Source organism: Dermacentor variabilis, chromosome 9, assembly GCF_050947875.1.
Source record: "Dermacentor variabilis isolate Ectoservices chromosome 9, ASM5094787v1, whole genome shotgun sequence".
Lineage (NCBI taxonomy): Eukaryota > Metazoa > Arthropoda > Arachnida > Ixodida > Ixodidae > Dermacentor > Dermacentor variabilis.
In genome coordinates this window covers 108958720-108982920 of record NC_134576.1, presented here as the reverse complement: position 1 = coordinate 108982920, position 24201 = coordinate 108958720, and the positions used below count along the sequence as shown (strand labels likewise).

Below are 24201 nucleotides of genomic sequence, written 5' to 3'. Positions count from 1 at the left end.
AGATGTCAAATCGACCCTTCCGATTGTGCACTTAAAGAAGAAAAGTTACCAGTACTCCTTTAAAATCAGCTTTGCCATTATTTAGATTACCTCTCAGCTACAGATTCTGTATCTGGCTGTTCATGCTTAAAATTTTGGTTTGTCTCTTTAAGAAGTGATCGCGTTCAGGAAATTCTCTCTTTTATAATGTAGTGAGGCTTCACACATTGCCCTGCAGTGACATTATCGCACCCAGGAAATATTGGCTTGTTTGTTTTCAACAGAAACTCGAGTGTGGCTTCCGGCTGAATCGAAAGGACCTGCTCGATTTTGAGTTCGGCGTCCTAGTGGCCCTGGAGTTTTCACTGCACCTCCCAACGTGGCAGATATACCCACACTACCAGCGTCTTCTATACGAGTCTTGAGACGAACTTACGACGGGGCACAACAGAAAGGGTGAACTGTGTGTCGGTGCCCGTCTTCAACCGCACCAGCCGGGGTGCTCGCCATCCTTCACCAGAAGCTGTTGACAGCCTCATGTGCAGTGATTCCTTTTCAACTGCAACAGTGTGCGAAGCACTTAACTTAATGCCAGCTTCCACGGTACACAGCGGAGGGGAACGATCTGTGGCTCGCTTGAGCTTACTTCCACACTCGTCACAAGCTGCTTTTAAGCTGTAGTTGTCTGCAGCGCCGGTGTAAGGTGCAGCTGTAAGCTGCAGTGCATTGAGCAAACAGAACTGAAATGAACCTGCAACTTCTGCTGCTGCTGTCTGTGACCTCATAGCAGCAACTGCCAAGTCGCCTGCAATGTTTCCTGTTCTGTTGTTTGGTGTCGTCTGCAACGTTTGCCTGCAGTGTCGTCTGCAACATTGCCTATGGTACTTTCTGCAACGTTGCCTTGAAGGACGTCTGCAACACTTGCCCGACTCTGTGTGCACGTGTGCGTGTGTCTTCTGCCCTGGTGTACGCTTGATACTGGAACCGCAAGACGGGTGTACCACACAAGACGGGTGTGCTGTAGTGTGCATAACGCGAGCTTCGCTGCCGCATTCTTTTTTTTTTTTTACCTTGGCTGCGCTGTCATTGCCAAGTGCTCTGCAGGGCCGCACTACTAACTGCGTACATATTCAGCTGATGTATCACCAGCTGGGCTCTTCCAAGCTGACCTGTTACCTTCGTGTATTTGTTCCTGGTCAGCTGTAAAGAAAAAAAAAGTTTTCCATTTTCTTTAGTCTAAACATACCATTTTTGTGGTAAACCATGTGCTGTGGATTGTTTGTAGTATTTGCTAGAGAAAGGTGCAAAGAAACACCAGTGTCTCTCATTATCTTTTCTTTTTTTTCATTTTCAGTTTTTGTTATGGAAGAGTGAGCGCATGAGTTTATGGAGTGTTCTTAGAATGGCAAAGCAATGTTGTCATTAACAGTGAGTACTAACCTTAACCAAACGTTTATAATTGGTTTGCTGGGAAGCAGTGTTACATATGCTACATCCTTGTGATAATTTTTGCAATGAAAACACATGGTATGTCCTACCACTAGTCGGGCTCTAGGGTATTTCACTTAAGTTGACCGCGCTGATTATGGCAATACATCTGCCCACCAAAAATAGACTGAAATTGAGAGACACAGAAGTTGAATACCTTCTAGGACACAGTTGTAAACATTGTGAAATGTAACATTTGTTCAGACTTCTTGAAGTGCATATTTTAAGGCTTCCTTTGAAAAATGCAATCATCGATGCTAAACACATCAGTGCTAGCTGAAGTCTTCAATTAGGCATTGAAAACTCACTGAGAGTAAAATGGGCGTTTAATTATAATGCACAGATCTCGTCAAGAAAAATGTCCCAAAGCCATATGTAGCTTTCAAGTCATGGTCAAATTTAAGCTTTGTTGAAAGATTTTACATTTATACAAAAGTTCAACAGAAAAAATAAAATCAAACACAAAATTCAGGCATGATTGTGGCTTCATGCCTAACATCTTGTTTGCGAGGTGAACGGTTGTGATGGTGTCTTAGTCATGTTTCTTTGGTGCATCAAAGAGATCTGCTGAAAGCAAATAGTACCTTCGTTTCTTTTTTTACATCTTTTTTACCTTTGTTACTTTGTTACTGCAGCCTTTATTTATTTTAGATGCCATGGTGCTTATTTTGCTGTTTTGGTCTTTGATACCACATTCTCATTTCTAATGCGGTTTTAGGCATGGATTTGGGTGACATATACTAAAAAAAAAGACGAAAAAAAGAACTTATACTTGAGCTACACAATTAGTATCCAGTGAAGAAACATTTATGTGATTGTATCTCTTAATGGTGGTTCTATTCCTTCTGTAATGGCGACGTGAATCTGCTTTGTTTGAAATGTAAGTTGATATTGTATACTTACTAAACATCGGGTTGCCTATCAATCTATACCCATATTCATTTACGTTCATGTACTACTGTATTCACACTATCGCTTATCAGCATCAAAAGTAGCCAGAGCAGAGGTTTCGATAAGGGAAGGAAGTGTGTATTGGTTTGCACTGTTAAAACGAGCCTGGCGTCATTCGTAGTCTGTTTACGACTTTTCTGGCAACGTTAAAGTGTGGTGTGAACACTCACGGATGACATCAAGGTTAACCAGGGACGACATGGTGCGACGCAGTGTCCGGCATGACATTACATTATAATGTGTAATGGGACGAGCATGAAAGATGGCTGCGTCAGTGTTGATGGGGAACCTGATCAAGCCAGTCAAAAACTTGTTGGCTGCAGCTGTGTTAGTATGACAAGCTGTAAGCCAAATCGGATGTGAAGTCATACCATGTCTCCTGTTTTAATGCAGAAGCACGATTGATTTCAGAAAGGCATCGCAACCATATTGCCATTGCAAGAATTTATAATTTTCCCCCTGCCTTAAACCATACTCTCTAAGAATTTCTTTCTTGCGAATGCTATTTGTTTCTTATCACTTTTGGTGCTGAGTAGCATATTCCATTGATAAGCTGGGTGCACCATCATACGAGTTGATGTAGAAGCGCAAACATGAATGAAAAATGCAAAGGATTGTCATGAGATATAGCCCCTGTTTGGACTGAAAGGGCTTCTCCCGTACAAGCAAGCTCGAATTAAGTACAAAGGGGAAAAAGCAAATTAGGATGTAGAAACCTGCTTCCACTTTAGCCTGTGTTTGCAATGCTGGTGTAAGTTACTTGCAGATTCCAGGCTTCGAAGTTACATCATGTTTAACAACTGGTCGCGTATATAGAGCTATGTGGCAACTTCGAGTAGTTATGAGTGACAGGTGCTCTACTTTGTTTTGCATCTTCTATTTCTAGACTTCCTGTTCTGACACTTATCTATTGGCAACATTTGCAAATCATCTCATGAAAGTCTTATATTTCTCTATTGTTGCATGCAAGCCTTTTTTTTCTTCCCTTATAAGTTGATTCAGCAGTTAAATCATAGCAACAACCTGCTTATTACTTTTTCATCAACAACGGCAAAAGGCCTATAAGCTTTTCCTCTCATTCATTATCATGATTGTCAACATTTGGAGACAAACTGCATTGAACAGTGTTACATTGTATGCGTTTAAATAATCATAATAGTCTATGCCAAGATTGTGAAAGTAGCAGAGGAGTAACGTACAAAAAGATTTTTGAAAGAAACGGCTTGTACATAAGGTCAGTAGATATAGAAATGGTAGTGAGTATTTGTTGATGGATGTGAAGCTGGTAGCTGTGATTTCACTTTTTTTTCTTTACATGCATGTTTCATTTGCAGCATATCTTGTCCTTTTTTTTTTTTTTTTCATTTTGTGCACGTGTCTTCTTAGTTATCTACTTGCCCAAACTAAGTTGTGTTCATGTCATTGTTCTCATGTTCAGGCATGGTGTGTTGAATTTTTATGCATTCATGTTTTGTTAGAATATCTTTCGTTGAGTTAGCCTTTATGCTTTTCTTCTCTTGAAAACACAGACTGTTCTTTAATGTCATACATTTCTTTTTATCATTCACTTAATTATGCTTAACATCTATGATCATTACCACCACCATAACTAATGTTATTAGCAGGCACAGTTGAACGTTGTTGATACATTACTGGTTCATACAATTTTTCCATTTACACATTCACTCTACAAAATACAAAAAATGCTTAATCTGGATTTTGTGGTTTTCATTTTCCTTGTACGAAGCAAATCGTACCGTTCCTCCATCACGAATATAAAAACAGGCATATTGTATGAACTAGGAATGCATTAGTGAAATGATATTGCACATGTCTTTATTTAAGCTGATTCCTTCGCAGAATGTAAAACCAGTTATTCTGGTAGCTGCCTGTACTGCCTTACTGCATGCAGCTGATGTCGAGGAAAACTTACTCCATGTTGTTGTAATTGTGGAAGTGTGTGCTTCTGGAAGGGTGTCCAGTCATTGAATTGCTTACTTGGCTGAAGAATTTCTAATTATGGCATTTTGTTAAGGTATCTTGACTGTTCCCTCGATGCTTGGAACATTACACTTACTGTACAGTCAGCTGCGAGAGGTTATCGTGTAGTCCATGACAAATGTGAATTCCTGCTCTGTTGAGGCATGGCGCTTCTAATTTAACAGTGTGCGCTGCAAAGAATCTTACAGGTTGAAGCTTTGAATTCTAGACTGAATGTCCAGCCTTCACGGGAATAGAACTTTTTCGCAAATTCTGCATCCCGCAAACGTTTTGTGGCTGACTGTAATTCACACGAATCCACACAATGTGATGTACTTTGACAAACAAGCTTGCACCAAAGCCCTGTGTCATCTCGGCAGGAGCTGCAGCACATTCTTTCACTTCAGCACTTAACACTAGTTGCAGTGTATTATGGGGGCAGGATGTCATAATTGTCACGATCAGTTGACTAAAACTGCGTTGTACTTTTTTTGTACCTTGTCATTAATAAGCAATGTAGTGTACTTAAACTGTTTAGGATTTACCAAGGGTAGGTGGTTAAAGCGCCCACTTTCTATTTATCTGTACTGTACAGTTTCACTGCGTTCGTACAAATATGCAATTATGCGCTCTTTCTTGTAAAGGTCTTGCATGTTACGCAAGTGACGTCAACGTGATTGTCTTGCATGTTCGCGCCCAACGTCTGCGGCAAGTTCAGGGTGCACGGGATAGGCCTGTTTTCCATTGTATTCTTCATATGCAGTGTTGAGGACACGAATTTGGATTGCACTGCGCCAGTTTCAGTTGCATTCAGCATTTCCCAAGTCTGTCTTTGTAAATTTGAGGTATTACTTAACTGAACATACGCTGTGAGCCTTGCGAGAGGGAACCACGAAATTGTTTTTAAGAAATGTTCAATCCTGTTGCATGATTTCAAATCTGACTTGTCAATGTGCGACAAGTAGCTTCAACCATTGAGCATTTGGTCTAATTGAACACTTTGATGCAAAGCATTTTCATTTAGATTATACAACCTCTTGAGAGCTATTTGAATGTTCACTTTCATATTGCGCAAGAGGGTGCATATGTGTTTCGTGCGTGATGATCAGCAAGTTTGTTTTCTTTACAATGTCTCCTTCGTCACCTACTCTTATTCAGTCAGATAAAGTCAATACAGGTATAGCAAACTGGCAATGAAGTACGTAGCTAAACTACACAATTTATCTGCCCAAGTTCTTGCAATCAGCACAAGAGAAACAGCTTTACAGGTTGCTCAAAATTGTGACATTCAGTAGAATCTTGGGAACGTTTGGTTTACGTAGTTTTTCCTCACAGTTCGGCAGCTGTACTAATTATTTGTTGCTCCTGTACCTGGGAGCTCCTGTTGCCATCTAGACACTGGCACTTGCGATTCCTTCATTGTTTATACAAATCGACATGTGTTGAGAGAGGGAGGGGATCACAGAGAATGTTAATGTGGTGCTTAATTTTTTTAAACATCATGGACGGGAAAACATCTTCCAAGCCTTGCACTGTCTGTCGAGTAGCTTAGCATGCAACAGTTGCGTTTCAACTTGGAACCACACAGGCTTGCCTTCTTTGTGCAGCACCCGTTCATTAGAATGTATTGAAAAGTTCTGTTTAGATGTCCTAAAGTGTTTGGCATGTGGTTGCATGTTTGCCATCACTACAGGAAGCACTCAAACATCCCCGACGATTGATAGTCGCACACATTTCCAAAGCTAGCTAGCATCATACATAAGCACCTGTGCTTGCTACTAAGTCTTTTGCAATCATAAAATGCTTCTCCTGGTTTTGCAACTAGTAGGACAGTTTAAACACGGGGAAGGCGGTAGATGGAAATTGCTCATCATCAGTAGGACAGTTTAGTAGCTCACGACAGACAAGCAGTTGCAATTAGCATTGAGATGTTAAACAAAGCCGAAATGCTGCGATTACAGCGGCAGTTGACTAGCAGTGCCTCACTGCTACAAGAGTGGTGGGAGCTTTGCACTTAGTCACTGGCAACGATGCACAGTTGCAAAGAGAAGTGGTGCTCATCTGAGAATGAATGCTAATGATGTCGATGCTAGCTAAATCCCCAGTGTGTGGAACACTCGTCTCTCTCCTCTCTCTGTAGCACAATATGCTTACGTCTCTGCCGTGTCCAGTTACAGCAGATGAATAGGCATGGCAAGCACGTTTCTCTCGTTCACACCTTGAAGCACTGTTGTGCCCTTCTAGCCACATGTCGCTTGTGCCCAACGCAGATTAAACTGCGCCCCAAGCCTTAGGAACTGCACCGTTGTCGCAGTGCTTTGAAGTTAGCAGCGTTTACTGTTCTAAAGCACATCACTGTGCGTGCATTGAGAAACTGTGCTCGTAATGCGTTACTGTCGCCTCAGATATGAATTTGTCTTCTGCAGCCATTACATAAGCATGTGTGCATGCGTGGATGCTTTGGTTGATCGAGAGTTGGCGCGTGATAACCATTTTTGAGATAATGTGTTAATTTGCTGAGTGTGCATTTTTGCGGCGATCATCCCAAGCGTTGTATTTAAACAGTACCTGTAAATGTCGTCAGCTGCTTTTATCAGCTGTCTCTCCTTCTTTTCTGTGTAATACAGTCCACTTTTTGGTTGCATTTTTGTGTATTATGTGTTAGCGCATAGCATGGCTTGCTAGAATGCACGCTTAATGTACCCCACTCAGCATCACCTATGAAAGGTGCGTTACAGACGGGGTTAGAGCAAGCTCGAAAAGTTGTTATGCCAGGCAGTGAGAATAGTGTCACAAAAATTGGTTGCAAAACGGAAATACAAGAAAGCATCGGTGCTGTGATAGCACCAGATTCCTCTGATAGCTTAGCACACAGAAATGTGAGCTGAACCTTTCCCTTCTGCCTACTTCTGCTTTATCGATTTGAATTTAATCAACATCAATAACAACTGACGCCAGATAACCACCATGAAGTCTTCAGATTCAACAAAATCTTCCTGTGCACAATGCTAGATGGGAATTTATACAAGCAGCTTTGATGTGTGTCTCGAATGAAATAACAATGTTAATACGAGTTACCCTGCGGCAGTGGTACGTAGCGGTAACTGCAAAGCAAATGAACCTCAGTGAAACACGTCGAGTATCACTGTGCCTGGCATAACAACATTTGGGCCCGATTGTAGGTTAGAGAACATGAGCAATTTCAAGTGCCTCATGTCCTTCTTGACAAAATCTGTACAGTAGAACAGACGACTGATAGCAGTGGGGGTTGTGACGGGTGGAACGCAAAGCTCAACTTCCTTAGTGCTCAGCAATGCAGCAGTTGTGGAAGTAAATGAAGCTTGTGAGCTCACAAAAGCACGTCTCATGTACAGAGATGTTCTTCTGTCAAACTGTGTGCAAGAAAAGAGGAGGAAGTTCTGTGAAAACACTTAGGTGGGCTCAGCAAAAGTGTAGGAAGGAAAATAAACAGCAGACGATGCAAAGAACTGATGACATGAGCATGTGTCATCTGTTTCATTGCCAGTGCTGTTTCCCCTGAGTTGCAGAAGTACAGGAGGAACAAAGGGGAAGTGCCAGCTAGATGGGCTTGAAAATGTTCTAGGCTTAGCCAAGATGCATGAAGGTGTCTGCACATTCTATTCTATGATGAGGTGTAAAAGATATAAATATCTGCAAGGTATAAAAGGTATGCAAGACCTTTCACATTCACACTGCTTTGGACTGAATGTGGATCTATGCACATTCACCAATCCCAAACGAACTGAAATGGATAAGCAATGTTGGAGGCTGCTTCAGACTAAAACATACTTCTGTACATATTTCACAATTTCATACTTAAGCTTCTCAACTTAATACCTGTACTATTGCCACGGGAGTCAACTGCACCCTTGTTAAGTGGCTGGCATTTATGTTATAACTGCATGGACTTAGACTGGCGACACAGGACCGATTATCCTAGCTGCACCGGCCCCTATCGGTGAGGTAGCAAGATGAAAATGCCTAATTAGAATTCATTTTGGGAAACCCAAGTAGACAAAATTAGTTCAGAGCCTTACAACAACTGTTTTCATTGCAGCCCAGGTGTGAATTTGGGATACTATAATTCTGTCATTTTAGAGTTCAATTCATTCTCAAAGGATGAATTAAACAAGCTCAGTAGCATGCCATGCCCAGACTTTATTACCCATGGTGCAATGTTTTTTTTATATATACATACGTAGGGCACCACCTAGGGCTGACCTGCAGGACTTTGTTAATAAAGCAAATACACAACAATTCTGCAACTGATGCTCGACGCAGGCTCCATTTTATATGCTTGAAGGAAATGACAGAGTGACGAATGTAGTTGCATCAGACTTCCACTTGATGCCGCAGACATTTTAGGTATACTAGCCGATTTTGCATTAAGTAGCGTGCAGTGATGGGTTTGACTTTGAAGCTTCCAAAGTTAGCAAAGGTGATGCTAGTGGTGTTTTCTGGGCCGAGTCGCTGTTTGTTTTTAACTTATACAAGTGTAGAAAATGATCATGGTGTGGGCATATTTTTGCAATGAGTTGGTACAGAAGAAAAATGTCCTTGTGCTTTTCCAAGGCTGTGAAAAGCACATATCTTGCCCTCAACTAATGCTTGTCAAGTGGGCAGTAGAATCACTTATGGGAGCAGTCTTGATTAGGTGAATAACGGTTGGTTAAAGAATCAGTACAGATTCACAGCACATTGTATGGTCACGTTCTTGTGGTTTGGAATCCCACTTTTAAACGACTGGCTGGCAGCATCTTTGATACCTCACCTGACAAAAAGACGGTGGCCATTTATTATTTTTATTTTAGTTATGAAAAGAAAAATTTTTTTAAATGCCCTGCCCATGTGGCTACAAGGACTATCTGTGGAACAAGCTAAGCGAGTCCACCTTCAAGATTGAAATCGGGGCAGTAGGAGGGGCTAGTAGTTGATCAGTCGTCTTGCTGTGAATTATAAGCTGTGTGTAAGCATCCAAAAACAGTTCAAGGACGTGTGTCTGGCTCGCACACTTCTTTTGTTGTTGTTTATGTCCACATCCTTTTTGTCAGAGCTCAGATCTGTTCATAGCAGCATGCAAGCATGTAGCCTGCAATATTGTCTGTGCTGCCTCTGTTGATAAACAGTGGTGTTATTTGAAAGTCTACAGTCGTGTTCTGAAAAAAAAAAAAAAATCAGGTGCCTATGCTTGGGCCGCATCTATAATGCGGAAGGTGCAGAGAGAGCTCAGATTTAATAGCATCACAAGAGCATGTAACTGGCATTATCATGTACATAATTTGCTGGTAAGTGTTGACACAATTGGTGGGCATGTAAGCTTGCTCCCCAGTGCGATGGCATAACCTGCGACAAGAACAAAAACCAAAGGTCACTCAAACTCAAGCAGCTACTGTCAGCTGAAAGTCAACGCTTGTCCCTGAACTTTGCCTTTCATCTTTGTTCCAAGCCACAGTCAGCGCTTTGTCTAATCTTTTGATTCTTGTCCTCTTCACGAGTTGTGCTGTTACACTTTGGGTCACAACGAACCAACTAGACCCATCTTTGACATTACTAAGTTATAAGTGGGCGCTGCAAAAACCGTGCACCCATTTTCATCCAGCATTTAAATTGTGAAGGAAATGCAAGCTGTAGTGTTGGCTTGCATTGGCCTGGTCTCAAGGCGCAGAAAGACAATAATGATAGGGTGCTCACATGGTGATTTGCACTGTTCGTTGCATCACCAGAGTCTGCCCTGTTTTCAAGACAATGCCAGCACCTGCCAAAACCACTAAGTACGCAAATGTCCTTCACAACACAACTGCAGCTTCAAAATGTCTGCTTTTTGCTGTTAGCATCATGTTTATACTCTTGCCAACTGCACTGGTGTTTACCAACAGAAAACGTACATGACGATTCCAGCCGCATGCTTCCATGTTGCTACTAACTCCATCTTTATATGTAGTGTTCACAGCAAGACAAATGTGAAGACACGTTTTCATTTTGTAATTGGGCCTAATGAAGCTTAACCTTCCCAGAGTGATTCAGGTTCAGCTGTGACTTCGTGCTTTCCAGTTGATAGCATCCTGTGTGAAATAAAGTTGAGAGTCTATTGCATGCAAGCATAAGACCGCGACGCCAGTTTCTGCAGAAGGCCTATAATCCTGCCGTCTGCTAGTCCTTCTAGTTTCGTCTAAACCGTTCTTCACAGAAACGATTCTATGCAATATCAACTGCACTGCAAAGGTGAGGTATACTTCCACCTGAGTCAGCACAAAAATTCAGATTGCAGAGTTCGAGAAAACAGTCTGTATATTTCCGCAGTCTGCACACGCCGTCTGATCTTCAGATTTCCATCCTCCACCACTTTATGCAAGCAATACAATGTTGTACGATTCTGCTGGCTGTGGTCGCAAAAGTCTTGCGAAATTGAATGTTTGTATTGGCTCCCACAGTCCATAAACTTTTTATGCTGGCTGTGCCTGTACAGCCCATATACCAAACATGGCCTGCACGACTGCAGAGACCCATGGGGGCGTGTAGACTTAATTAAACTTAAATAAAATGATTAATCGCCAGTGGAAGTGTAAGGCCTTGGTTCCAGTTTCTGCAGAATGCCTGTGGTTGCTAGCTGATGAGTGGATCGTTAGGATAACGAGCAGTAGGACTGCACGTGAAGCAAACGGAGGTACTACTTACTGGCACTAATCTGTGAAGAACTGTTTCCCGCCGCTCTATCTGCTTATCAAATTAGCATTGCCACTTGACAATTTAGAAGCAACCACTGTCACATCATGCCGTATGCAGCCATAAAGAACCTTGCTGTGCCAGATTCAACCTTCTGACCACAGCAAAATAATTTTGACAAGGTGAACCTGGCACTGGCTAGATATTTCCACAACGGATGCTTCGTGCCATCATGAATGAACAGGGGCGTTGAGAAATGAACATTAAAAGTTGTAGCGGTAACGAAACTTCAGTCACTTAACTGACACCCCGACAGCTAGTGGATATGTGTGTAAAAAGTCTGCTAAAAATATGCCAGATAAGAACACACTTCTGTCATAATCAGTCTTTTGTCTCAAGATATGAGCAGTGTTTCACGCATGCACCGTTGTGGACAAACGGAATCCGAACAAGATATCTCGTGACAGAACAGCAAGATCCACAGACTGTGCTTGAGTTTTGGTAGAGAGGTTGTTCAGTGCACTTGACGAGAGATTTGTTCCGCGTCCTTTGTAGCAGAGAATGAGCAGCACCGTTGTAAGGAGAACTTCCCTAAACGAAACCGTCACATTTTTCGTTTGTACGTTTAAAATGTCCCATTTCTGCTTCGTCTGTCCACAATAGTGCTTGCCAGAAAGGTTGGTGCAGACGACATCCTCCTCCTACGTTTCCACTGTCCATGTGTGCTTTCGCTGCATTACCTCTGCATGGGTGCGTCAAGGACTCTAGTACCACGTGTTTCAAATAAAGTTACACAAAATTTCAAGAAATCGCCTTTAGCAATAGGCACAATTCTAATCTTCGAGTTGGAATGCTCGAAGAGGCCAACATTATTTGCAGGAGTTAAAAAATGTGTAGAAGAGTAACTTTTTAACAATTACTTTAGGGCACACATTGAAATTTACAAACAGAAGCCAGTGATTTCTCAAGGCACATCCTCTTCGGACATATCTTCAATCTAGCTTCAGTTTTCAGATAATCGCTGTCAAATTAAAAGGTAAAACGCACTGTTTCAATTAGTTTTAGCAAAATCCCTTTTTATGCATTATAGGACAAAGGTAATTGGAACACTAATGCATTTTGTTGCATACTTTGAGAATGCATATCTTGAAACTGAAGTAATCCTTTGGAATTCAAGTGGATAGGCCTCACAAACTCGCTGGCTTCAATCCATAAATTGTAATGTGTGCCATAAAGTAATTACAGTCGAGCACCTCTACAACAAATGCCTCTACAGCAAAATGTCCTGTATAATGAACGAATTATTCTGTCCCTGTTCTATTGAGAGCTACGAGGTGCGCGAATTTCACAACAAAGCGACTTGTATAACGAATGATTCCTGAGGCCTCAAGCACTTTGCTATAAAGGCATTCGACTAATTAAAACGTTGACTGGTGAAACTTTGCTAATTGTTTACTATAGATTCCAATTTCATGCAACAATGTTTATCTCTTTGAGCAGTCCAGGCTAAGGATTAGAACTGCGCCATCTGCCTAACAGGCGGCTTGTAATCCTGCACAACTTGTTTTGAAATGCAGGTACTTTTTGCCCTTGGAAGTAACAGCCCATGTTGTGAAAGAGTGTGTTGGACAGGAAGAATATTTTGTGAGAGAATTAGAAAAGACAATTGTACCTTTATTGTTGGGCATACATACATATATGGCAGTTACCATGTGTCGCTTTCAGAATGTGTGTGTTACATTTATGCGTCAGACTTTTCCCCCGATGCAGATGTTGTTATTAACCTGTCTATTATACATGATAAAAGGCATATTGTAAAATTGACATGCATGACTCCTTTGTGAGCTCCTTGTCTTGCTTGACATTTTACATCCAGATTTCTTTTTCTGGTCCAGTAGATTAAGTTTCAACCATGTGATGATGGCAGAGCTTTTTATATGCACAAAACACCAAAACGATACACAAAAATTTCCATATTCATGTCAAAACTTTGGCTAAGAAAGCACCAAGAATACTGAAGTTGTATGACACAAAAGTCCTCAGTGCGTTCCATTCAGTGATAGTCGGCGAAGAAAGACGACATAACTGCTGGTAATAAATAAGCATAACATAATACTCAAACAGTACGTGAAACAGTCTCGATCGACAGCTGAAAAAAATTTCATCCTCGAATATATCACGAAAAGCTTTCACAGTGATGTGGCTGTACATACGTCTGGAACCATAGTGCTTGAGCAAGCTTTCAACTCCATTTAAAGCCAAGTCGATTGCGCACAAAATTTCAACTATTGCACTGTCCTTTTCTGTCTGTCTACATATAAGTAATTTCAAATGCTGCAGTCCCATCATCAGTGCCAGACCAACTACTCAAAAATCTGTACTCCTGTACAGACACCTTGGGTACGTTCGATTCGCCTGCACCACTTGAACCAGTTCGCGAGGTGCTGCACCCTGCCATTCGTTTCAGCGGTGCAGCAATGGCGCCCGCAGAACCACGACGTTCGTTTCAAAAGGTGCAGGGCTGGTTCATGATTTTGCTGATCCTGCTCCACTGTCGGTGCCGACTTGGTGCAGGCATAGAGGTGCGAAGCAGCGGCGCAGCAGACGATGCAGCACACGGGCGCGAGCACCGTTAAAACCCCACTTACGCACCTCTGATGTGTCTACGCAACTGTGGTGTGTATTTACGCCCCAGAAAACGATCATACCTGCAGTTCAGGACCTCTCAAACTTACGGACTCCGTGCACATTAGTCTGACATAGCATAACACCTACACCACGTCTGCGCCTTTGCATTCGTTTCGAGTGATTCACTGGGCCTGCACCTCTGGAATCGAGCTGCAGTTTCTTTACTTCTCGTGAACCGCCGTGAACTGGTTCACAGTGGTGCAGGCGAATCGAACAGACCCCTTGTGTACCTTTAAGACTTCACTCTTTACAGCAGTTCAAAAAGACATCTGAATATAATAGCTGGTTATTCGAATTATCGTTTTCGTAAGCATCAACAATAACTTGTAAGTTATGGTGAAAGCCGTGATCACTTTAAGTCGAACCTTTCATGATACTCTTAAATTTTCACAAATGAAATTGGAACTACATACCACTTTGCACACTGTACCAATGAAAATTTAGATTTCTTATATGCATTTTTTTCATTACATGCAAATATTTAACCACAGGCACTTTTTTTTTCATTAACTCATATACACAAATGATCTCGGACAACTGTGGTCAACTTATTTAAACAGTCTCAGACACACCGACACCGCTTGCATTAAAATCAAATGTGAAACTCCACATTCTTGCAACTCGAAACTAATATAACATGCTTGAAACATGAGTAGTACACTTTTAAATATGTGCTTTTCCTGGTGCAAGGATGCATTATCACATATACGTGGGCTTGAGATTGTACTGGAAAACTGAACTATCTTGTGATACTCTGCAGCACAGTTCAAGTATGAAGGCATTTTTTAAAAGAACACTTCACCAAACTATACAGTCATTATAAAACAAATAGTCAATAAACAGCGAAGTAGAGCGCTGGAAACACTATACATCATATGCAGATACCCTGCTGTCAATGAAGAAAAACTTTTGTACAAGCTTTAAAAGTGCATATGAACAACATGTGTTATCATCACAACCACTCCACAGAGAGCCTGCTAAATGTGATTTGTACAACATAAACACAATATAGTAAAAAAATGCACAAGCAGTCATAGACACAGCTATGATGGCCACAATCCCATATACTTTGACAGGCCACTAATTAAGGCCGCAAGTAATGTCAGTTGTCACCCTCGAAATGTCACCCTAAGGCAAGAGGAAAACAAAAACTTGTGGCCAGGAACACCAAAGCTGGCATAAAAAGAAAACAGCAGTCATAAATGCAGCTAACCTGTGAACAATGGTTGTGGCCAAAGATTCAAACGTTCAACCACACAAAGGCACATTTAATTGCAACTGCGTGCTCGTACTTTGCGGTAGGCATGGCATTGAAATTTGTAAAAACTTGGCACCCCAACATGGAATTTAGCCTGCCTGGAGGATGAGACTGTTTTGGCCAGCTTCAATTTCTGGCTGCCATCACAAAGCTTAAGTACCATGATAAAAGCAACATTTCGTGTTCCTTACATCAGAAATTTCACAGCAAGCAAATTCCACCACATCTTTTATGATAGCTTCCAAAGAAGGTTGCTTCTTCTTCGATTGGTTCCATGGATGCAATGTGGTAGGCGTTGGAAAATGTCCAAAAGGAGCCCCCAAGCGTGCTTAAAGACAAAAGTCTAAACAAGCCCTCACGGTATTGTCATAAGATTAGTTATTGTCTGAGACTGCACTCTATTCAGAGACTGGCTCGAACATGAGACAACAATCCGCTTTTACTAAGATAGCCCGCATGCTACCCTTACACGACACAACACACTTCAGATAAGTCTACAAACATGGACTTCAACAAGTTGATGTCACCAACAGTTGAAGAAGCACTTGTCTCAACCATTGGGAGCTGAAAAAACTGCAACACTTGTGAGGTCTGCCTGCTACCACTGCTTTGACATGCAGTCAAAATAAAATCGCAAAAGGCGAAGTTTTGACAACTTCCAGGTTGAACAAGTGCTTTTTCCATGCAACTGAATTGCCCATGCTATGCAAGTATAAATGAATCTGCTCTAAAAATGAGCAACCCGGCCTCCACAATCAAGAAAGCTGAAAAATGCCCAAATGAGGAACACTTAGGGACTACCGATGAAGGTTGAATGCCACAAGAAAATACGATGTCCCCAGTAGACATTCTTTGGAAGTTTGATGAAATACTCTGTCGTAAGCTCTGCAAGTTGCTCCTCCTCGCGTGGGCCACAACTCCGTTCACAAGTTGATCCTGAAGGAGCTGTTGAGAACAGTGAGCAGTCGATATGTTTCATGCCACCATGAAAACTCGGAAAGTACATGTCGCAGGAATACAGTAAAATTGGGGCCGTGTCTTGGAACGGCCCTCTTCATTTTCCTATCTTGCTGCGCACCATCACTGGCTCACACGAGGCTAATCAATTAGACTAACGATGTGAAACTGATAAAAAACGAAAGCAATGGAAGGAAAGAACCTTTACAAGATACAGCTCCCGTTCCCTTGTACTTGCTATCTTCAAAGAGATAACTGCTGACCCCTCAGGTGCCATAGATAGAAGGCTGCACTCTAAATGATAGCACACCACAATGGATGTCACTCTTATCTACGCTTGGTTAGGTACTTGAGATGCTAGATAGCTTTGCGTGTTTAGAAACCATTACGCTATTTTCGGCGAAGTTACTGCTTACGCACAAACATGAACACGCACACATCCGGATGTTGCGAGCACAGATACACCACAGCTGCAACGTCAAGAAGCAAGGAAGAAGAAAACCTATATAAAAGTAAACTATTAATGTTGGTCACTACTCATGGCTTATCAAAGATAGCAAATGCCGTGTTTCTTAATTGGACGCTAAAGAGCAACACTACATTAATTTAGCCTCCTTCAAAATTTGTTCAAGACTTGATTTGAATTTAATTTCATGGGAAGAGGCTTTTAAATAATGAAGTAATATTAAAATGTACTTTGATGAACTCCACACCTGAACAGCAACGGCAGTGTGGTAATGCTATGACATCATAGATTTTGACGTGTTTTCCCGTAATTAAGCCTTTTTCATTCAGAACGTCCTTGAAAATTTATAGTTTAAGCCCCTGGCTTCTCCAGAATGCCATGCAACATTTCTCTATTGATGAAACCTTAACTAGTCCCTAGCAATAGCTGTTAAAATCCTGTGATATCGTGAGCATGGGAGCTTCAAGCCACACTTTTGTTCTTGTGTCTTTTCTGGCTTACCAAGGTTCTAATCACAGTAAAACCGTCATTTCCGGTATTCCAGATGCGTAATTTACCAATTCTGTTGAACTTAATATCTGTCATTGGTGTACTTTAGGTTGCACTTGCTACCATAATGATGCAGCTCTTTACCAGACTTCAATTTAATATCGTGCACAGAGACACTCACTTCATGAAGTCAGGTGCTTTTGAGATGGCGTGTTCAAACTCTGCAAATGCTAGGAGCCTGTCTTCATCCAGATCGGCCTCCTTGAGTATCTGAAAAAGAGGACACACACCATGCGTTCAGCCTATGGAAAGTTTTCCTGATTGTGCGTCCAAAACAAGGTCTTCATGTGTCGCCACACCTGCCAAATCTCGCAAATTTTCCATAGAGTTTACAAATTCTGGTTTCCTTTATGTTTTTACTAATGCTGCATCAAAGTTATACAAAAGTCCGATTTGAATATGATTGACTGTGTGCAAGGCTTTCGAATTAATATCTCCCTCCTGGTAACAAAGCACCTCACTTTCACACAAAAGTTACAGCGCAAGATAGACCATGCAAGCTAAACCAGCTAATTTTTTTTCACCTCTTCACAAAAATAAGAAGTCTTGGGATGGTTTATGCCAATCTGCTTGGGACTAAATTGGAACCCCTGTAGGTTTCCCAACATTGCCGCAGAGTGTTGTCAGCAAGTATAGTAATAAAAATGTGATGCACAACGTAAACCATGTTTTCTCACATGGCTAAAGATATCAAGAGCTGTAGCAATGATTGCTGAAAAAAAATTATAGAGTTTTACATGCTAAATCAACAATATCATTATGAAGCATGCCACAGTGGAGGACTCCAGACTAATTTGATCACCTGAGGTTCTTTAGCATGCACCTAAATCTAAGTACCACAAGCGTTTCTGCCTTTTGCCCCTACTAGAATGCAGCCAATGTGGCCAGGTTGGAGCATGTGACCTTGTCAGAAGCGATGCAACACTATTGGCATTAAGCAGCCACGGCTGGTTCAAGTTACAGCTGACACTTGTTAATTCGACCTTGGTCAATTAGACTCACTAATTCCCAACGCACTGGAAATTCCCGGCACGAAACCATGCATCGAGAGCTATGGAAGAAAAACTTGTTTATTTCAAATGCGAAAGCAAGCTGCATTGGTGAATTCGAGCTCCAGCGGCACCCCCTAATGAGCGCTGCGGTTACCGAAAGCTTGAAAGCGCAATAAGCTATGGCCAGATTGCACTGCTGTTTCAAGCTTGAAGACGTTTTACTTTTATCTTTTAGTGGCTGACACTCGTTCTGCCCATGAAGCCATCCATTCCCGCTTGTTTCATGCAGTGTTTCAGGCAGCGTTTGAACGTGTTGACGGTCTTCGCTGCATGCTGGTTGAGTTGCGCTTGAAGAGCAAGAAGCAAAACTATAATGCACACTACTTCAACCAATGAAAAAAGATTTGAATTTCTTAATTTTTCCACTGCTTGTTGATTTGACCTTTAGGATAATTCGACCAAATCTTGCGGTCCCGCACAGGTGGAGTTAACATGAATCGACTGCACAAGGTGCCATAGTCGAGACTCTGGTTTAGTGTCAGTCATCTCGGGTTTTTTAATGCACATCCGAATATAGGTACACAGGCATTTTTTACATTTTGCCACCATCTGAATGCAGTTTTCGTGACCGGGAATCAAACCTGCAACTTTGATTTCAGCAGCAGAACGAAGTAGCCCCTAAGCCACCATCGTGGGTAAAATGATTGTTAATCAACTCACATTTTCGACCAGCTGTTTGACTTCATAGTCTGCGAAGACCTGTCCGCCTCGCTGCGTCAGTCGGCCAATGACTTGCTTCAGGTCCTCAGTAGATATCATGTCATCCTCATTGAAGTCTGAAAAGTGTAGCCAAAATTGGGCTGCTAGGCCAATGCCATGTTTGCCTGCACTTCGCTGTGGTACACTTCTAGTGAAGGTAATGTCATGCAGGGGCCATCGTGGTATGTAAATAAAAATGGGCTGTCTCCAGAGTAATTGGGGAGCTTTGTCAAGGCAGTGGGAATGGGTTAAGCATTATGAATAAAATGTAGCAAAATGCGTTCAGTTTTTTACGTTTGCCCTGCACTGTCAGTTACTCACTGTCTATGCCATGAACAAGGGCCTAACGCAACACAGCGTGACCATGCAAAACCAGCGTCCAGCATAAAATTTGTTATGAATAAAAATGCACTTGTAGGAACCAAGACATTGAAACAACAGAGATGCTTTTTTTTTAATTTATGAGATAAAATCAACGTACAGTACAGTCCACCTTTTAAGAGAACACCCATGCAGCAACAAAGCCAACTGGAACATTTACGTTTTTACCAGGAAGAACTTCCAGGCACAATCAGTTGGAAGCAGCTACACATAAAAACAAATCTGCGGGCTATGCTTTATCTCAGCAAGAATCAATAGCAAAATGATACCTGCGTGTTCTCGATCTTTAATGGTGGAATGTACCTTACATGGCCAGAATGTTGATGAATCAGTCTGCAAACAATTTACAACGATGGCTGTAACACAGTCCTTTGATACCTTTCTACTGGCCATGAAACTTCAGGCTAAGTTAGCTCTGGGGACAGCAGCTGCCATTATGAGCATGCCACTGCAGACGAGGAGGCTATAGTCGCTATAATGTCGCCGGCTTGTTTTGGTGATTTATACTAGCTTAGATGAGTTTAGGCCTGATCACACCAGGCCAACACGATGACCATTTTGGCCTTCCAAGTTCCTGCAACAGCTGTGTTCTGCTGACAGCCGTGTCGGCAAGAGTGGAGTAGTAGGCAGAGAAGTCAGACGATTTTGTTGCCACGCTGCAACAACACAATGGCCTCTGCGCCGGCATGGCTGTCATGTAATTTTTTTCTGCTGATTTCTATATGAGCTGCATGGTTTTTTTTTTTTTTACTTATTCTCAACAAGATATTTAGCATATTTTTGGCAAGGAACAGTTAAGAGTGCGTGCAACTTCCCAGATCTGAATACCAATTTATCCGAGCGGTGCATTTGTTCACACCGGCACGTGCGACCACAGTTAGTTGTTCACTTCAAGCACTGTGTAAACCGTGCAGCGGCGACGCAAAATAATGACTAAATATTGCAAGACGCGCTGAATTGCGAATATGAGGTCTGTTCGATTCGCCTGCACCATTGTGAACCAGTTCACGAGAACTCAGAAATTATGCAGCTCGATTTCTCAGGTGGAGACACAGTGCGACACTTGAAACGAATGCCAAGTTGCGGATGCAGTGCAGGCATTGGTTTTTTTTTTTTTTTCAAATAACATGCACAGAGTGTACAAGTTTAAGAGGTCCTGAAGTGCTGGCATGATTGGCTTCTGAGGCGTAAATGCACCCACGGCTTGCACGGACACAGCAGACATGTAAGCAGAGTTTCAGCGGAGCTTTCACGTGTGCTGTGTCGTGTGCTCCGCTGCTGCGCTACACTTGTGAGTCTACACCAAGTCAGCACCGACAGTAGAGAGGATGCAGGAAAATCAAGAGCCAGCCCTGCACCTTTCTTGCACTTTTTGAAACAGACGGCATGGTTCAGAGGGCACCAGTGCTTCACCGCTGAAACGAATGGCAAGGTGCAGCACCTCGTGAACTGGTTCAGGTGGTGCAGGCGAATTGAACGTACCTATGAGCACCGGCGCACCAGACTAGCTGAAACGAGCTGCATGATATGAGTGACCAACAGCTTCAGCGGCCCCTTTGAGAACAGCAAATGGGAGATGGGGGGCTGATAGCTGGTTTGGAGATGGTTTAGCTGATAGATGGAGACTGATAGCTGGTTTTCGCTTCTTTTCTATACTGGCAGTGTATGAAGCTCTCCCATAGAGTGACAGCAAAGTTTCGTGACAAGTGAAGGTATCAATGGACTCTGGTACCACTGTAAGGAATAATATCCAGTGCAGAGTGACAACCAGCCATGAGCATGAATGTTCAACAAGCACTCACACTAGAATAGTGTCTCCTGCAGCACACATTGCACATTCTTTAGTATTAGTAGTTACACATATTTAGTAGTTATAAACATTATTTCAATTCCAACAAACCAATCACACCAGGTTCAGAGCACACATGTAGCTGCTGTCCTGCCTTGATTCCTCTCTGTGCTATACCACTATACTTATAGTCTCTGCCCTTCCTTTTTTTTAGGAGGGGCATAATATTTTGGTGCAGCTGTGTGGTCTTTAACCCAATCCCCAATTGTATTATCCTTTACATGTCTTTCCTTTCTTGCTTTACCCTCATGCACCTCTCTTAAGAAAGTGTTAGGCCACTGTATCAGCAAGATAAAATATTTTAAAAATACACATAAAACTATGTGTAACACATAAAATTATAAAACTTTCAACCACAGTTGCCGTGAGTCAATCTTACAGGGACTATTGCCACCACCAGCCTTCGCAGTTGCCACAGCGGCAGCAAAGGCAAACTTGACACGAGATTTATTGGTACCGTTTATGTGCTCCTTTCTGATGATAACCTCAAAAGATGTGCATATAATGCAACATTGCGATTTTAAATGAGCAAAGTTTCGAAGGATTACAAGTTAACGTACCGAATATCTGGAAAGCATATTCTGTCTTCACGCTCCGTGGCGCCTTGTCACTGAAGACGGACATCATGTCCAGGAAGTCCTCGAAGGTCATGTGGCCATCATTGCTTGATGAGAAGACCTTGCATATCCGGTCTCGGAAGGGGTTCACTCCCAGCTCAGGCATGTTGAGGATTTTGTCCATTGGCAGCTTGGCGTTTCGGTCCTTGGACACCACCTCTGGTGCCAGCTGCTTGAACCTCTCGTACGCTCTGCAGGGAAAGTTAGAAAGGTGAACCAAGCTCAAACGAATACTTATAGCATGTGTGTTTGGTTTGGCTGTTGGTAACTCCATACTTAGTTAAGGCATGGCAAAAGATTTGAACAGATGAAACCCGATTGTGTTTCCTTGTCATGATGAACAAACATGTACAGTACACTTTTAAAATGATTTAGAATTTAAACTTAGTCGTCGATTGCCGCAGAGATATGGTATAAAATCTTGTAGGATATATTTGTGTGCTATATTTGCAGGCACAAATGTGTGCCTTGCACTTCACAGAAGACGCCTCCTTCTGATAAAGCTGAACAAGTGCTGCTGCCATATGTTTCGCTTTGCTAGGAAGTTCAATGCTCCCTTTAACAGTAAACTAGACTCTCTCAAGCAATACCAAAGGGAATACCAAAACTGCTTTCAAAAAGTGTCTAGTGGCTAAACATGCATACCTCATGCTAAAGAGTTTAGTAAGGCTAAATATTCAGTGGGAAACCTACATGCTACACAGGTTCATAATCACACCCGCTCATACTCGCCAACACTCACGCTAGTATAGTTCGTCTACTTGTGAACGAGTATGCTGAGCTATGCGTCACTGCTGAATTCTGATATTGGTGTAATGCAAAAATGCCTTCGTACTTAAATGCACGAGCACATATGCAAGAACGCCAGGTGGTTGAAATTAAAATGAAGCGCCTTACAATGGTGTCTCCCTTGGTCCCCTGCGTCACTTTTTAAAACACATTAAACTCTATGAATCACTCATTTATCCAATCAAGTCATAATTAATACACGAAAATTGCACATACATGTAAACGTACAGAATAATTTATTAATACAAACAAGTGGCATATAGGATGACATACCGAGTCCCTAACTGATCATGGAAGTCTTTCAGCACTGAAATGCAACATGCAGCAGAAAATTTTTAAGAGGCCCACACCAGAGAAAAGCACTGCTGATAGTTCAGCTGTGTGAATTTTGAGGAGATATGTTCCTACAGCTGTTTATGTTCAAACTTCAGTGTTAACTGTTAGCTCATTCGTTTTGGTGACATTTCTGATTTTACGCCATCCATGCAAACAACAGACATACAGAAGAATTAACATCAGCTGTTTAATATATTGCTGCATGCTGATCATGATTACTGCAAAATCATAATTCTCCACATGCAGCCGTCTACATAGGGTATAGCACTTACTGCAATCATTGAAAATTGCCTCACAGCATGATTTGTTTCAGTCCCTACAAAATTATTAGGTCTGCAGGCAAGTCCTAAACACTCATGGTATATATATATATATATATATATATATACCAACTGAGATGCAAAAAGAATATTGCACAGTTCTTTTTTTTTTTTTGCACATTGCTTAGTGAGAGTTTTTATACACCCGACAGTTCAACTTGGTTCACTTGCATCACACAATATCACAAAAAAAGAAAGAAAAGCAAAGGTTGTTCTGGTTTATTCGAGCTCGGAGCAAACTTTTGTAATGCTGCTCCCATTTTTTTTTCTTTACATGAGAAATTGCAGTGTAGGCAAAAGCTGAGTTTATTTACCTTTTTTTTTTTTTTTTTACCGACGGTATATGTAACTTATTGCTTCCACTTGAAGCTCGCGTTACGTACGTTCGAGCGAAAAACGACTACGAGCGTATGAAACACAATGTCGTATCTATTACACACTCGAGGTCAAAAACGCACGCCCTCGGACGAAGCGCGCTGACGAAATTCCATCCGTGTTCCGGGTCGCACGGCATGCACACGCATACAGTTCGTAAAAAGCAAACAAAAAGCCGGCAAAAAAGTTTCCGTAGTCCGCTTACACGATTATCTCGCTCTTGGTGAAAAAAGTCAGCTCCTGCAAGAACGGAAAAAAGAGAAGCGTTATATAGAGTCTGTTAAAATAGATGTACTCCACGAGCGCTGGGAGCGGTTTTATCTTTCAGCCTACCTGATAATCGTCGAGCTCTTCCTCAGTGAAAACGCTGTGTTGCTGGCCCATGACAAAACGGAAAGCCTATGGCGAGTGAGCGAAGTAAAAGCACTCCTCTTTAAGCGAGCCAACGCGAAAGGAAGGCGCAGCTCGAGGGAGGAAGAACAAACGTAAAAGACGCGTCGTCGGTCGAAAGGAGTGTCGTCTTCTTGGCAAGCGACCAGCGCCCGCCAGGTACTACGTCAGGAACTTTCTTGAACAGCCTCCCCGCAACACCAGTTTGTGGAGGATGTGCCAAGTGATTCGCCGAAATAGGGACCGAGAGATACATTAATACACTCCATTTCTACGCTGCATCCGAGAGCGCACTAAACCCCAAAACAAAAGCGCGCATCGCAGGGTGCGTGGCACGCACGGTGATTCAGCAACAGGCATCGCGGTCGCGTTTCGCACGCTTCTCCTTTTGTT

At 42.2% G+C, this 24201-nt stretch overlaps 2 protein-coding genes across 5 annotated transcripts in view; one reads left to right on the top strand and one right to left on the bottom strand.

Annotated features, from left to right (window-relative positions):
* Positions 1-12906, top strand: part of LOC142557263 (CDK5 and ABL1 enzyme substrate 2) — a 154746-nt gene extending 141840 nt beyond the window's left edge. For 3 of the 4 annotated variants that reach the window (XM_075668974.1, XM_075668973.1, XM_075668975.1), the window contains one exon: positions 264-12906. In XM_075668974.1, coding sequence (XP_075525089.1) covers positions 264-404 — 141 coding nt within the window. In that variant the 3' untranslated portion in view covers positions 405-12906. The remainder of the gene's footprint in view (positions 1-263) is intronic. The other variant, XM_075668976.1, reaches the window with a different exon arrangement.
* On the bottom strand, positions 12736-24199 carry LOC142557267 (calcium and integrin-binding family member 2-like). The gene is made up of 6 exons (XM_075668981.1): positions 23752-24199; positions 23624-23658; positions 21542-21789; positions 18713-18828; positions 17122-17210; positions 12736-15973 (listed from the first exon to the last, which is right to left on the bottom strand). Exons 1-6 carry the CDS (start codon positions 23800-23802, stop codon positions 15952-15954), a joined length of 561 nt encoding a protein of 186 aa, XP_075525096.1. The 5' UTR covers positions 23803-24199; the 3' UTR covers positions 12736-15951.
* Between the last annotated feature and the right edge of the window lie 2 nt (positions 24200-24201).

Bases quoted from the DNA above. Each gene is read 5' to 3' on its own strand.
- LOC142557267 (XM_075668981.1), bottom strand. From the start codon at position 23,802: ATGGGCCAGCAACACAGCGTTTTCACTGAGGAAGAGCTCGACGATTAT. The intron at 21,790-23,623 runs GTAAGCGGACTA...CTTTCCCTGCAG, and splicing joins ACCAAGAGCGAGATAATCGT to AGCGTACGAGAGGTTCAAGC. The intron at 18,829-21,541 runs GTACGTTAACTT...TACACTTTTCAG, and splicing joins ATATGCTTTCCAGATATTCG to ACTTCAATGAGGATGACATG.